Here is a 15,130-nt window from a genome sequence, read left to right as displayed (position 1 = left end):
CTGTATGGTGGTCAGGAATCAGAGCCCCAAAACTCTGAAGATGTCTTTCTTCTTTCCTGTGTGTTATTCCAATCAGAAGCACAGACCTTGTGATCACTCCTCCCAATTTGGTCGGTGGTAGTCTTGTACTTCCCTCCTAGGAAATCCTTCTTCAGAGCCAATTAGAACAATGGTTCTGGAATATCATAAATGCTTCTCTTTCTGTATCTCTCTGTCTCTCTGTCTCTGTCTCTGTCTCTCTCTGTCTCTGTCTCTCTCTGTCTCTCTCTCTCTGTCTCTCTCTCTCTGTCTCTCTCTCTCTCTCTCTCTCTCTCTGTGTGTGTGTGTGTGTCTTTCTGGTTTTTTGAGACAGGGTTTCTCTGTGTAGCCCTGGCTGTCCTGGAACTCACTTTGTAGACCAGGCTGGCCTCAAACTCTGAAATCTGCCTGTCTCTGCCTCCCAAATGCTGGGATTAAAGGTGTGCGGCACCACTGCCTGGCTGGATTCTCCTTTTTTCAATTTTTATTTTATTAATTTTCATCTGAAATTCTGCCTCACTGCAGTGCTCCCCTCACAGTTTTTCAGCCCTCCCCCATCTCCTTTGCCTCTGAGAGGGTGCTCCACATGCATTCCCCCTCCCTGGCGCATTAAGTCTCTATAGGATTAGGCACATCCTCTTCCACTGAGGCCAGACAAGGTATGCCTGTACTTCATTTGTGCTTGGGGCATCAGACAAGTTCATGTATGCTCTCTGGTTAGTGGCTTAGTCTCTGGTGGCCCCCGAAAGTCCAGATTAGGTGATACTGGTCATTTTTTTTAGAGTTGCCATCTCCTTTAGTTCCTTTAATCCTTCGCCTAACTCATCCATAGGGTTCCCCTACTACAATCCAATGCTTAGCTGTAACTGCATTTCAGTTAGCTGTTGGTAGGTAGAGCCTCTGAGAGGACAGCCATGCTAGTCTCCTGTCTGCATGGAAAACATAGCATTAGTAGCGTATGTGTGTGTGTGTGTTCGGCCCAAACAGCATTACATGCAAATTTTCACTGCAAGTAATCAATGTTCTGGTTCAAGGATTCTGCTTTCTGAAACATCATAGGAGTGGCTCCTCCATGACCTCCAGAAGCTGGTAGATGGAGTAGATTGTCAGGTGAACCATCTCAAAACATTGGCTTCCAGCGTGGATTGCAGCAGAGTGAGTGAGCCAGGTTTTGTGTTCTGGCTTTTTGCCATTATTTATTTTTTTTTCAATTTTACTTAAATATCTTCTTTATTTACATTTCAAATGTCCTCTTTGCTCAATGCCCCTCTGAAAACCTCTATTCCATCCCCTCCCTCTGCTCACTAACCCACCCACTCCAGCCTTCCTGACCTGGTAGGTGTACCCTGAGGCAATGAGCCTTCAAGGGTCCAAGGGTGTCTCCTCTCATTGATGTCTGTTCAGGCTGTCCTCTGTTACCCATGTGTCTGGAGTCATCGTTTCTTCCATGTGTACTCTCTCATTTGTGCTTAAGTCCCTGAGAACTCTGGGCTTACTGGTTGGTTCATATTGTTGCTCATCCTATGGGGTTGCAAACACCTTCAGCTCCTTGGGTCCTTTCTCTAGTTCCTCCATTGAAACCCTTTGCTCAGTTCAATGGTTAGCTGTGTGCATCCCCCTCTGTATTTGTCAGGCACTGGCAAAGCCTCTCAGAAGAGAGTTATATCTGGCTCCTGTCAGCAAGCACTTATTGGCATCCACAATAGTGCCTGGGTTTGTTAACTGCATATGGGATGGATCCACAGGTGGGGCAGTCTATGGATATCTATTCTTTTACTCTCTGCTCCACACTTTGTATTTCTTCCCATGGGTATTTTGTACCCCTTCTAAGAAGAATCAAAGTATCTACACTTTGGTCTTCTTTCTTCTTGAGCTTCATGTGGTCTGTGAATTGTATCTTGGGTATTCTGAGCTTCTAGGCTAATATCCACTTATCAGTGAGTTGGTCTTGAAGTCCTCTATCAGCCTCACGCAATGTGATTTTAAATTCAAATCTTGCTCTGTGGTATATTCAGTTATCCAGAACTTGCTGTGGTGGGAGAACTGGCTTCTGATGATGCTAAGTAGCCTTGGTTTTTGTTGGTAGGGTTCTTGTGCTTGCCTTTCACCATCTTGTTACTTTTGGTGTTACATAGTTCTGTTGTTTCTGTGTTTCTGACTGGAGCTTGTACCTCCTGTGGTCCTGTAAGCCTGTGTCAGAACTCTGGGAGCCCAGCTCTCTTCTGGTAGGACCTGTGCACAGAGGGCTGTGGAGCAGCCCCAGCTCCATGGTACAGATAGCTCAACTGTTTTTTTTTTTTTTTTTAAATAATTGCTCAACCTCTGTCATTGTTTTTTCTTTCATTTAATGTTTGTGTGTTTGTTTGTTTGTTTTAGATATTAATTTATTTATGAAGAATGACATCAATTCAAATAAACTTATTTTCCCAGAACAGCCCCACTGTGTATCCTAGGGTACCACTTCAGTTTAGGTTCTTCTGCCTCTGTCTCTTGAATATCATTTTCAGGGCACCTCTTTAGCTTCAGAGTTGATCTTTTGGGGAGTTATTTTTTCTTTCTTTTTTTATTTGATGTATTCTTTATTTACATTTCAAATTATTTCCCCGTTTCTGGGTCCACACTCCCCGCAAGTCTTATAAGCCCTATTCCCTCTCCCTGTTCCTCCAAGACAGGGTTTCTCTGCGTAGTCCTGGATGTCCTGGAACTCACTTTGTAGACCAGGCTGGCCTCAAACTCAGAAATCTGCTTGCCTCCTCCTCACAAGTGCTGGGATTAAAGGCGTGCTCCACCACCACCTGGCTAACATAAATTTAACTTCTGTTCCCCTCTGCATTGGTGGTCATTAGGCAGGGGGTGGTTTTGTAATCTGGGGGTACAGGTGTGTTGGTGGAATAACCTGGTCTTGTTGAGGGTGTAAATTGAAGATGCTGGTCTTATTGGAGATTGGCTTAGAGAGTGAAGCTAGGCTTAGGTTTTGTTGAGGGGCAACTTGGAAACTAATGCTAGGTGCCAGGATGTTAATTTGAACAGATTTTTAAAAATGGAGTCTGAACTTCAAAGATTTGACCATGCATCAGGAATATCTGCATTCTCTAGTCTTACTTTTTGGTGTTCAAGTTTCTGATCCTGGATAACTATTCTTGTTAGCTAAATTGTATCAATGAATAATGTGGATTTTGTAATTAATACACACCCCACAGAAAGCAGAAGCAAAGACAGCTGTTGATCTAGCTTTTATTAATTAGGCAGCATATTAAAAACAAACCTGCAGAGGGTTTAGAGGTTAGGGAAATGTGTTTGAGAGATTTAGTGATAGTGGCAGAGAGAGTATTTAATAAAAGAAGACTACAAAAGAGAAAAAAGTTAAGTGGCCAGAAGCAACAGACTCCAGACTCATCAAAAAGTCTGTTGGCAGTCAAGGAAAAACCAGAAGACTGCAGGAGGTGCCTAAAACAGATAGTTTCAGAGGAAGGAGGTAAGGGGGCCCTGAAGACCCTGAGGGGAAGTACAAAGTCTAAATGGAATAAAACACAGGAAAGTATAGAGCCATCTTCAGAGGTTTGGGGCTCTGATCCTGCCCACCATACAGGAGCTCTTCCAAATGCCTTACATTTTGTGAACACTCAGACTCCTGAGCAGTTAAGGAAAGCACCCCTTCCCTGATCATGTTTATGGTAGCAATCTGTAAGACCAGTGCATGTGTAAATAGTATCTGTGTAGAGATTTACATGATCTCTTTATTTATGCAAGATTGTCCCAAATAAGCAAAGTATATTATTTGGTGATGGTTATTCTTCTAGTCTGCACTTATTGTGGACATCCAAAAGTAGAAGGCATGCCTTTTCCTTTTTTTTTTTTTTTTTTTTTTGGCTTTTTTCAAGACAGGGTTTCTCTGTGTAGCCCTGGCTGTCCTGGAACTCACTTTGTAAACCAGGCTGGCCTCGAACTCAGAAATCTGCCTGCCTCTGCCTCCTAAGTGCTGGGATTAAAGGCATGTGCCAGCAGTGCCCAGCTAATTTTTTTTCTTAAGTTGAAGTATATAGATCCAGTTCTAATACAGATTCTTCTGGTCGAAAAACATATACATTTAATCTGAGAAAAACATATACCTTTAGTCTGAGTCTTGAGGCAGAAAAACACATACCCTTAATCCAGATCTTCAGACTAGAAGACACTCCCTTAACTAGGCCACACCTTCTACTGGAGCCCCACAATAAGCATTAAGAAGAAGGAAGCTTTTTTCTTTAGCTTCCTGCTCACATCTCAATAGCATGCCCATTCCTGGATGGAGCTAGAGAACATCATACTAAGTGAGGTAACCCAGACTCAAAAGGTGCATCATGGTATGCACTCACTAATAAGTGGATATTAACCTAGAAAATTGGAATACCCAAAACATAATCCACACATCAAATGAGGTACAAGAATAAAGGAGGAGTGGCCCCTTGGTTTGGAAAGACTCAATGAAGCACTATTTGGCAAAACCAGACCGGGGAAGTGGGAAGGGGTGGGTGGGAGGACAGGGGGAAGAGAAGGGGGCTTATGGGACTTTCAGGGAGTGGGGGGATAGAAAAGAGGAAATCATTTGAAATGTAAATAAAAAATATTTCGAATAAAAAATATTTCTATGTTGATTGAAAGTGGAGTTATATTTTCTGGTAAAATTGAAGAAGTACATGAAAAACAAAAAAAAGAGCATGAGGGTGGAGTTCTCATTTTCCAACATTAAATTCCAAGGAAAAAGACCAAGGGTTTCTAATATTGGTAGGAGAGTGAGGGCTCTGTTCAAACATCCACAGCTGAGCTAGGCTGCTTGGACTACATGTTACTTCTCTGAAATAAACATCTCTGGAAACCACAGACTGATTTCAAAAGTTTTTTTCATCTTGTATTTTATTTGGTTAAGGTTTTGTCTACAGAGTTCTTTGTGGCCATGGAGACAAGAGGAGGGCCTCAGATCCTCTGATTCACCAGTTTCAGGTTGTGGAAAACTCTCCTATGTGTGCTGCGAACTTAGCTAGAGTTCTCTGAGAGAGCAGTAATTGCTTTTGAAGCCGAGTTCCCTGAACCTTGGATGTTTAAACAGAAACTCTTCATTGTCTTTCCTTCTCTGATGAGGAAGCAATCATGGTTGATTTCTCCTTGCCAATGGCCACAGTCATCTCTTCTGTTTAGTCCAAGGCAGAAGTGTTTCTCCAAAGAAACACAGTTGTTCTCTGCCTAGGACCCACTCTAAATTGAATCTCAGTTTCCAAAAATCAGACAAATTCAAACAGGAACATTAACATCATAGATGTCATGTAGAGTGTCCCAGACTGCAGTGCTGCCTATTGCACACCTACCATTTCAGTATGTATAATATATTGCAGGTGTTTTAAATCCTGAGCCACCATGCTGCCATTCCCCTGATAAAGTGCAAATGCTCCCTCAATACCATTGTCTAAGCAGAAGTCATTGGTAAAAAAGCTGGTTGTTGCTGTTGCAGAAGAGGTACAGGTCACAGCTGTCCATCTTCTGAGATCACTTTAGGCATTTAAATCATGGCTCCAAAGAAGGACACTGTGCAGAAGCCAGGGAGCAGAAGGCTTCAGCCCCCAAGGGGGGATGTGACTCCACCAATGACTTCCACCCTGAGGTCTTAGAGACCTCATAGGCAAAATCTGTAATGAAATCCAGGGCCTGAGTCTTCAGCCACTGTGTGCTGTGGAGGTCAGCCAGGATGAGAGTGTTTGCAGCATTCTCCACAGAGAGGATCCTGCAGAGGGCATCCTCACACATGGCCTTCAAGCCGTCCAGGCCATACCTGTCAGCAGCTGCCAGCAGACCAGAGGCCATGGAGTAGCTCTTGAGGTTTGGTGCCTTCCATGTGTAGATGAAGCCCATCATCTCCTGGAAGACTTGGGGATCCAAGTCATGAATCTCAACGAAGTTTTTTAGTCTCTCCTGCATTTCATGTTCAAACATGGCTCTGAAAACTGGAGAGCGAGCTGCTAGGATGGCCTTGTGAGCCCTGAATTCATGGCCACCCACCAATAGGGAGCAGTCTGTGAAGATGGAATTCTCCCAAAGCTTCCCTAGGTCATCTGCCAACACATGCCTTGGATCCTTGATTGCAGGTGTCATGTTCTGTCCAGGCATGCTGAAGATGGCTCCCGCTATGCTCACCTTGCAGCAGATGGTGAGCTGGTCTTCAGGGAGAAGTAAACGATGATGGGAGAGGAGGAAATCTCGAAGGATGAACTCTTTGAATCCCCTGTGTTGGTCTTGCCAAAAGCTTACAACACTGGGGTTCTTCCTACTTTGACATTTCTCTCCTTGGGAATTTATGATCCAGAACTCAAACTTTGCCCAAACTGGGCACACGGGACAGCTGAGCAATCCCAGGTCAACTGACAGGTAATCTTTGCTTTCTTTATCAACTCCATTTGGGTATACTCTCAAACACCATGCTGCTTCCTCATTGGCCTCTAATGAGAACTCTGGGCTTCTAATCTCTTTCTGAATTCCATCCATGCAAAATGAGAAGTTGCTAATGGTCCACTCACAGCAGATGTTTTTTACACTGATCTGTGTGGAGCCCCAGCTCTTGGCTTCCATGTCCCCTGACATTTCTGTTGGTGGTAGTTTGGAGGTTAACATTGATCTGAAAAGAAGAACTAGCATTTATTGACTCTTCATCCTGATACATACAATTATATATACTCTTTAGATTTTATTTTAGATTTCTCCTAAATTCTTTCTCTCTGCTGTTTTTCTCTCTCTGTCTCTGTGTAACTGTCTCTGGTTCTCTGTGTCTCTCTTCCCCCCTCTCTGTCTTCTCTCTCTCTTTCTCTCTCTCTCTGAGTGTATATCTGTGTGTGTTTATTGAACATACAGAATTAATTCCTTTATATAAATAGAAAGAGGATATATGAGAATAACATAAATTCAACTAATATAACAATGACTACAGTCAGTACTTACTTAGTCCACGAGGTTTGAAGTCTCAGGTTTTCTTCAGTATATGCTGGTATTCTGAAGTAGGGTCTAATGCCAGTGAAGAAATGGGCTTGCTAGTAAGATGAGAGCAGGCAGGCAAAGACACAAAGTCTCCTTCTTCATATGCTTATATAGGCCTCCAGTAGAAGGCGTGGCCCTATTAAGGATGTGTCTTCAAGTCTCAGCTTCTGGATTAAAGGTGTTTGTTTTACTGCCTGAAGACTCAGATTAAAGGTGTGTGATTTTCAACCCTAAGAATCTGTGTTTGAACTGGATCTATCTATTTCAATTTAAGCAAAACAAGCTTTTAAAAGATGATCCCTCCATTTTATATGTTACATGAGTCCACAGGTAGTCTAGACAAGAATAGCCATCACCAGGGTACTTTGCTTACTGATACTTCAGACTTCCATAAATGAAGGTATAATGTCAATATCTGCAAAGCTATTATTTACTCCTGTGCTGGCTTTTACACTGATTTCTGCCATAAACCTGATCAGGGAAGGGATGTTTTCCTTAACTGGTCAAGAGTCTGAGTGTTCACCAAATGGAGGGCATGTAGAAGAGCTCCTGTATGGTGGTCAGGAATCAGAGCCCCAAAACTCTGAAGATGTCTTTCTTCTTTCCTGTGTGTTATTCCAATCAGAAGCACAGACCTTCTGATCACTCCTCCCAATTTGGTCGGTGGTAGTCTTGTACTTCCCTCCTAGGAAATCCTTCTTCAGAGCCAATTAGAACAATGGTTCTGGAATATCATAAATGCTTCTCTTTCTGTTTCTCTCTGTCTCTCTGTCTCTCTGTCTCTGTCTCTGTCTCTCTCTGTCTCTGTCTCTCTCTGTCTCTCTCTGTCTCTGTCTCTCTCTCTCTCTCTCTCTCTCTCTCTCTCTCTCTCTCTCTCTGTGTGTGTGTGTGTGTCTTTCTGGTTTTTTGAGACAGGGTTTCTCTGTGTAGCCCTGGCTGTCCTGGAACTCACTTTGTAGACCAGGCTGGCCTCAAACTCTGAAATCTGCCTGTCTCTGCCTCCCAAATGCTGGGATTAAAGGTGTGCGGCACCACTGCCTGGCTGGATTCTCCTTTTTTCAATTTTTATTTTATTAATTTTCATCTGAAATTCTGCCTCACTGCAGTGCTCCCCTCACAGTTTTTCAGCCCTCCCCCATCTCCTTTGCCTCTGAGAGGGTGCTCCACATGCATTCCCCCTCCCTGGGGCATTAAGTCTCTATAGGATTAGGCACATCCTCTTCCACTGAGGCCAGACAAGGTATGCCTGTACTTCATTTGTGCTTGGGGCATCAGACAAGTTCATGTATGCTCTCTGGTTAGTGGCTTAGTCTCTGGTGGCCCCCGAAAGTCCAGATTAGGTGATACTGGTCATTTTTTTTAGAGTTGCCATCTCCTTTAGTTCCTTTAATCCTTCGCCTAACTCATCCATAGGGTTCCCCTACTACAATCCAATGCTTAGCTGTAACTGCATTTCAGTTAGCTGTTGGTAGGTAGAGCCTCTGAGAGGACAGCCATGCTAGTCTCCTGTCTGCATGGAAAACATAGCATTAGTAGCGTATGTGTGTGTGTGTGTTCGGCCCAAACAGCATTACATGCAAATTTTCACTGCAAGTAATCAATGTTCTGGTTCAAGGATTCTGCTTTCTGAAACATCATAGGAGTGGCTCCTCCATGACCTCCAGAAGCTGGTAGATGGAGTAGATTGTCAAGTGAACCATCTCAAAACATTGGCTTCCAGCGTGGATTGCAGCAGAGTGAGTGAGCCAGGTTTTGTGTTCTGGCTTTTTGCCATTATTTATTTTTTTTTCAATTTTACTTAAATATCTTCTTTATTTACATTTCAAATGTCCTCTTTGCTCAATGCCCCTCTGAAAACCTCTATTCCATCCCCTCCCTCTGCTCACTAACCCACCCACTCCAGCCTTCCTGACCTGGTAGGTGTACCCTGAGGCAATGAGCCTTCAAGGGTCCAAGGGTGTCTCCTCTCATTGATGTCTGTTCAGGCTGTCCTCTGTTACCCATGTGTCTGGAGTCATCGTTTCTTCCATGTGTACTCTCTCATTTGTGCTTAAGTCCCTGAGAACTCTGGGCTTACTGGTTGGTTCATATTGTTGCTCATCCTATGGGGTTGCAAACACCTTCAGCTCCTTGGGTCCTTTCTCTAGTTCCTCCATTGAAACCCTTTGCTCAGTTCAATGGTTAGCTGTGTGCATCCCCCTCTGTATTTGTCAGGCACTGGCAAAGCCTCTCAGAAGAGAGTTATATCTGGCTCCTGTCAGCAAGCACTTATTGGCATCCACAATAGTGCCTGGGTTTGTTAACTGCATATGGGATGGATCCACAGGTGGGGCAGTCTATGGATATCTATTCTTTTACTCTCTGCTCCACACTTTGTATTTCTTCCCATGGGTATTTTGTACCCCTTCTAAGAAGAATCAAAGTATCTACACTTTGGTCTTCTTTCTTCTTGAGCTTCATGTGGTCTGTGAATTGTATCTTGGGTATTCTGAGCTTCTAGGCTAATATCCACTTATCAGTGAGTTGGTCTTGAAGTCCTCTATCAGCCTCACGCAATGTGATTTTAAATTCAAATCTTGCTCTGTGGTATATTCAGTTATCCAGAACTTGCTGTGGTGGGAGAACTGGCTTCTGATGATGCTAAGTAGCCTTGGTTTTTGTTGGTAGGGTTCTTGTGCTTGCCTTTCACCATCTTGTTACTTTTGGTGTTACATAGTTCTGTTGTTTCTGTGTTTCTGACTGGAGCTTGTACCTCCTGTGGTCCTGTAAGCCTGTGTCAGAACTCTGGGAGCCCAGCTCTCTTCTGGTGGGACCTGTGCACAGAGGGCTGTGGAGCAGCCCCAGCTCCATGGTACAGATAGCTCAACTGTTTTTTTTTTTTTTTTTAAATAATTGCTCAACCTCTGTCATTGTTTTTTCTTTCATTTAATGTTTGTGTGTTTGTTTGTTTGTTTTAGATATTAATTTATTTATGAAGAATGACATCAATTCAAATAAACTTATTTTCCCAGAACAGCCCCACTGTGTATCCTAGGGTACCACTTCAGTTTAGGTTCTTCTGCCTCTGTCTCTTGAATATCATTTTCAGGGCACCTCTTTAGCTTCAGAGTTGATCTTTTGGGGAGTTATTTTTTCTTTCTTTTTTTATTTGATGTATTCTTTATTTACATTTCAAATTATTTCCCCGTTTCTGGGTCCACACTCCCCGCAAGTCTTATAAGCCCTATTCCCTCTCCCTGTTCCTCCAAGACAGGGTTTCTCTGCGTAGTCCTGGATGTCCTGGAACTCACTTTGTAGACCAGGCTGGCCTCAAACTCAGAAATCTGCTTGCCTCCTCCTCACAAGTGCTGGGATTAAAGGCGTGCTCCACCACCACCTGGCTAACATAAATTTAACTTCTGTTCCCCTCTGCATTGGTGGTCATTAGGCAGGGGGTGGTTTTGTAATCTGGGGGTACAGGTGTGTTGGTGGAATAACCTGGTCTTGTTGAGGGTGTAAATTGAAGATGCTGGTCTTATTGGAGATTGGCTTAGAGAGTGAAGCTAGGCTTAGGTTTTGTTGAGGGGCAACTTGGAAACTAATGCTAGGTGCCAGGATGTTAATTTGAACAGATTTTTAAAAATGGAGTCTGAACTTCAAAGATTTGACCATGCATCAGGAATATCTGCATTCTCTAGTCTTACTTTTTGGTGTTCAAGTTTCTGATCCTGGATAACTATTCTTGTTAGCTAAATTGTATCAATGAATAATGTGGATTTTGTAATTAATACACACCCCACAGAAAGCAGAAGCAAAGACAGCTGTTGATCTAGCTTTTATTAATTAGGCAGCATATTAAAAACAAACCTGCAGAGGGTTTAGAGGTTAGGGAAATGTGTTTGAGAGATTTAGTGATAGTGGCAGAGAGAGTATTTAATAAAAGAAGACTACAAAAGAGAAAAAAGTTAAGTGGCCAGAAGCAACAGACTCCAGACTCATCAAAAAGTCTGTTGGCAGTCAAGGAAAAACCAGAAGACTGCAGGAGGTGCCTAAAACAGATAGTTTCAGAGGAAGGAGGTAAGGGGGCCCTGAAGACCCTGAGGGGAAGTACAAAGTCTAAATGGAATAAAACACAGGAAAGTATAGAGCCATCTTCAGAGGTTTGGGGCTCTGATCCTGCCCACCATACAGGAGCTCTTCCAAATGCCTTACATTTTGTGAACACTCAGACTCCTGAGCAGTTAAGGAAAGCACCCCTTCCCTGATCATGTTTATGGTAGCAATCTGTAAGACCAGTGCATGTGTAAATAGTATCTGTGTAGAGATTTACATGATCTCTTTATTTATGCAAGATTGTCCCAAATAAGCAAAGTATATTATTTGGTGATGGTTATTCTTCTAGTCTGCACTTATTGTGGACATCCAAAAGTAGAAGGCATGCCTTTTCCTTTTTTTTTTTTTTTTTTTTTTTTGGCTTTTTTCAAGACAGGGTTTCTCTGTGTAGCCCTGGCTGTCCTGGAACTCACTTTGTAAACCAGGCTGGCCTCGAACTCAGAAATCTGCCTGCCTCTGCCTCCTAAGTGCTGGGATTAAAGGCATGTGCCAGCAGTGCCCAGCTAATTTTTTTTCTTAAGTTGAAGTATATAGATCCAGTTCTAATACAGATTCTTCTGGTCGAAAAACATATACATTTAATCTGAGAAAAACATATACCTTTAGTCTGAGTCTTGAGGCAGAAAAACACATACCCTTAATCCAGATCTTCAGACTAGAAGACACTCCCTTAACTAGGCCACACCTTCTACTGGAGCCCCACAATAAGCATTAAGAAGAAGGAAGCTTTTTTCTTTAGCTTCCTGCTCACATCTCAATAGCATGCCCATTCCTGGATGGAGCTAGAGAACATCATACTAAGTGAGGTAACCCAGACTCAAAAGGTGAATCATGGTATGCACTCACTAATAAGTGGATATTAACCTAGAAAATTGGAATACCCAAAACATAATCCACACATCAAATGAGGTACAAGAATAAAGGAGGAGTGGCCCCTTGGTTTGGAAAGACTCAATGAAGCACTATTTGGCAAAACCAGACCGGGGAAGTGGGAAGGGGTGGGTGGGAGGACAGGGGGAAGAGAAGGGGGCTTATGGGACTTTCAGGGAGTGGGGGGATAGAAAAGAGGAAATCATTTGAAATGTAAATAAAAAATATTTCGAATAAAAAATATTTCTATGTTGATTGAAAGTGGAGTTATATTTTCTGGTAAAATTGAAGAAGTACATGAAAAACAAAAAAAAGAGCATGAGGGTGGAGTTCTCATTTTCCAACATTAAATTCCAAGGAAAAAGACCAAGGGTTTCTAATATTGGTAGGAGAGTGAGGGCTCTGTTCAAACATCCACAGCTGAGCTAGGCTGCTTGGACTACATGTTACTTCTCTGAAATAAACATCTCTGGAAACCACAGACTGATTTCAAAAGTTTTTTTCATCTTGTATTTTATTTGGTTAAGGTTTTGTCTACAGAGTTCTTTGTGGCCATGGAGACAAGAGGAGGGCCTCAGATCCTCTGATTCACCAGTTTCAGGTTGTGGAAAACTCTCCTATGTGTGCTGCGAACTTAGCTAGAGTTCTCTGAGAGAGCAGTAATTGCTTTTGAAGCCGAGTTCCCTGAACCTTGGATGTTTAAACAGAAACTCTTCATTGTCTTTCCTTCTCTGATGAGGAAGCAATCATGGTTGATTTCTCCTTGCCAATGGCCACAGTCATCTCTTCTGTTTAGTCCAAGGCAGAAGTGTTTCTCCAAAGAAACACAGTTGTTCTCTGCCTAGGACCCACTCTAAATTGAATCTCAGTTTCCAAAAATCAGACAAATTCAAACAGGAACATTAACATCATAGATGTCATGTAGAGTGTCCCAGACTGCAGTGCTGCCTATTGCACACCTACCATTTCAGTATGTATAATATATTGCAGGTGTTTTAAATCCTGAGCCACCATGCTGCCATTCCCCTGATAAAGTGCAAATGCTCCCTCAATACCATTGTCTAAGCAGAAGTCATTGGTAAAAAAGCTGGTTGTTGCTGTTGCAGAAGAGGTACAGGTCACAGCTGTCCATCTTCTGAGATCACTTTAGGCATTTAAATCATGGCTCCAAAGAAGGACACTGTGCAGAAGCCAGGGAGCAGAAGGCTTCAGCCACCAAGGGGGGATGTGACTCCACCAATGACTTCCACCCTGAGGTCTTAGAGACCTCATAGGCAAAATCTGTAATGAAATCCAGGGCCTGAGTCTTCAGCCACTGTGTGCTGTGGAGGTCAGCCAGGATGAGAGTGTTTGCAGCATTCTCCACAGAGAGGATCCTGCAGAGGGCATCCTCACACATGGCCTTCAAGCCGTCCAGGCCATACCTGTCAGCAGCTGCCAGCAGACCAGAGGCCATGGAGTAGCTCTTGAGGTTTGGTGCCTTCCATGTGTAGATGAAGCCCATCATCTCCTGGAAGACTTGGGGATCCAAGTCATGAATCTCAACGAAGTTTTTTAGTCTCTCCTGCATTTCATGTTCAAACATGGCTCTGAAAACTGGAGAGCGAGCTGCTAGGATGGCCTTGTGAGCCCTGAATTCATGGCCACCTACCAACAGGGAGCAGTCTGTGAAGATGGAATTCTCCCAAAGCTTCCCTAGGTCATCTGCCAACACATGCCTTGGATCCTTGATTGCAGGTGTCATGTTCTGTTCAGGCATGCTGAAGATGGCTCCCGCTATGCTCACCTTGCAGCAGATGGTGAGCTGGTCTTCAGGGAGAAGTAAACGATGATGGGAGAGGAGGAAATCTCGAAGGATGAACTCTTTGAATCCCCTGTGTTGGTCTTGCCAAAAGCTTACAACACTGGGGTTCTTCCTACTTTGACATTTCTCTCCTTGGGAATTTATGATCCAGAACTCAAACTTTGCCCAAACTGGGCACACGGGACAGCTGAGCAATCCCAGGTCAACTGACAGGTAATCTTTGCTTTCTTTATCAACTCCATTTGGGTATACTCTCAAACACCATGCTGCTTCCTCATTGGCCTCTAATGAGAACTCTGGGCTTCTAATCTCTTTCTGAATTCCATCCATGCAAAATGAGAAGTTGCTAATGGTCCACTCACAGCAGATGTTTTTTACACTGATCTGTGTGGAGCCCCAGCTCTTGGCTTCCATGTCCCCTGACATTTCTGTTGGTGGTAGTTTGGAGGTTAACATTGATCTGAAAAGAAGAACTAGCATTTATTGACTCTTCATCCTGATACATACAATTATATATACTCTTTAGATTTTATTTTAGATTTCTCCTAAATTCTTTCTCTCTGCTGTTTTTCTCTCTCTGTCTCTGTGTAACTGTCTCTGGTTCTCTGTGTCTCTCTTCCCCCCTCTCTGTCTTCTCTCTCTCTTTCTCTCTCTCTCTGAGTGTATATCTGTGTGTGTTTATTGAACATACAGAATTAATTCCTTTATATAAATAGAAAGAGGATATATGAGAATAACATAAATTCAACTAATATAACAATGACTACAGTCAGTACTTACTTAGTCCACGAGGTTTGAAGTCTCAGGTTTTCTTCAGTATATGCTGGTATTCTGAAGTAGGGTCTAATGCCAGTGAAGAAATGGGCTTGCTAGTAAGATGAGAGCAGGCAGGCAAAGACACAAAGTCTCCTTCTTCATATGCTTATATAGGCCTCCAGTAGAAGGCGTGGCCCTATTAAGGATGTGTCTTCAAGTCTCAGCTTCTGGATTAAAGGTGTTTGTTTTACTGCCTGAAGACTCAGATTAAAGGTGTGTGATTTTCAACCCTAAGAATCTGTGTTTGAACTGGATCTATCTATTTCAATTTAAGCAAAACAAGCTTTTAAAAGATGACCCCTCCAGTTTATATGTTACATGAGTCCACAGGTAGTCTAGACAAGAAGAGCCATCACCAGTGTACTTTGCTTACTGATACTTCAGACTTCCATAAATGAAGGTATAATGTCAATATCTGCAAAGCTATTATTTACTCCTGTGCTGGCTTTTACACTGATTTCTGCCATAAACCTGATCAGGGAAGGGATGTTTTCCTTAACTGGTCAAGAGTCTGAGTGTTCACCAAATGGA

The 15,130-nt window shown here is 42.9% G+C and overlaps 2 protein-coding genes across 2 annotated transcripts; both read right to left on the bottom strand.

The window, feature by feature from the left end:
- Nucleotides 1-5,556: 5,556 nt before the first annotated feature.
- LOC127683040 (TD and POZ domain-containing protein 1-like) lies at nucleotides 5,557-6,627 on the bottom strand. Its single transcript, XM_052179892.1, has one exon. It carries the CDS (start codon nucleotides 6,625-6,627, stop codon nucleotides 5,557-5,559), a length of 1,071 nt encoding a protein of 356 aa, XP_052035852.1.
- Nucleotides 6,628-13,138: 6,511 nt separating this feature from the next.
- LOC127683039 (TD and POZ domain-containing protein 1-like) lies at nucleotides 13,139-14,209 on the bottom strand. The gene has a single exon (XM_052179891.1). The coding sequence runs from the start codon at nucleotides 14,207-14,209 to the stop codon at nucleotides 13,139-13,141; it is 1,071 nt and encodes a 356-aa protein (XP_052035851.1).
- Nucleotides 14,210-15,130: the final 921 nt, after the last annotated feature.

This window comes from Apodemus sylvaticus, chromosome 4, assembly GCF_947179515.1.
Source record: "Apodemus sylvaticus chromosome 4, mApoSyl1.1, whole genome shotgun sequence".
NCBI lineage: Eukaryota > Metazoa > Chordata > Mammalia > Rodentia > Muridae > Apodemus > Apodemus sylvaticus.
This window is presented reverse-complemented; position numbering and strand designations above follow the sequence as displayed.

Bases quoted from the DNA above. Each gene is read 5' to 3' on its own strand.
- LOC127683039 (XM_052179891.1), bottom strand. From the start codon at position 14,209: ATGTCAGGGGACATGGAAGCCAAGAGCTGGGGCTCCACACAGATCAGT.
- LOC127683040 (XM_052179892.1), bottom strand. From the start codon at position 6,627: ATGTCAGGGGACATGGAAGCCAAGAGCTGGGGCTCCACACAGATCAGT.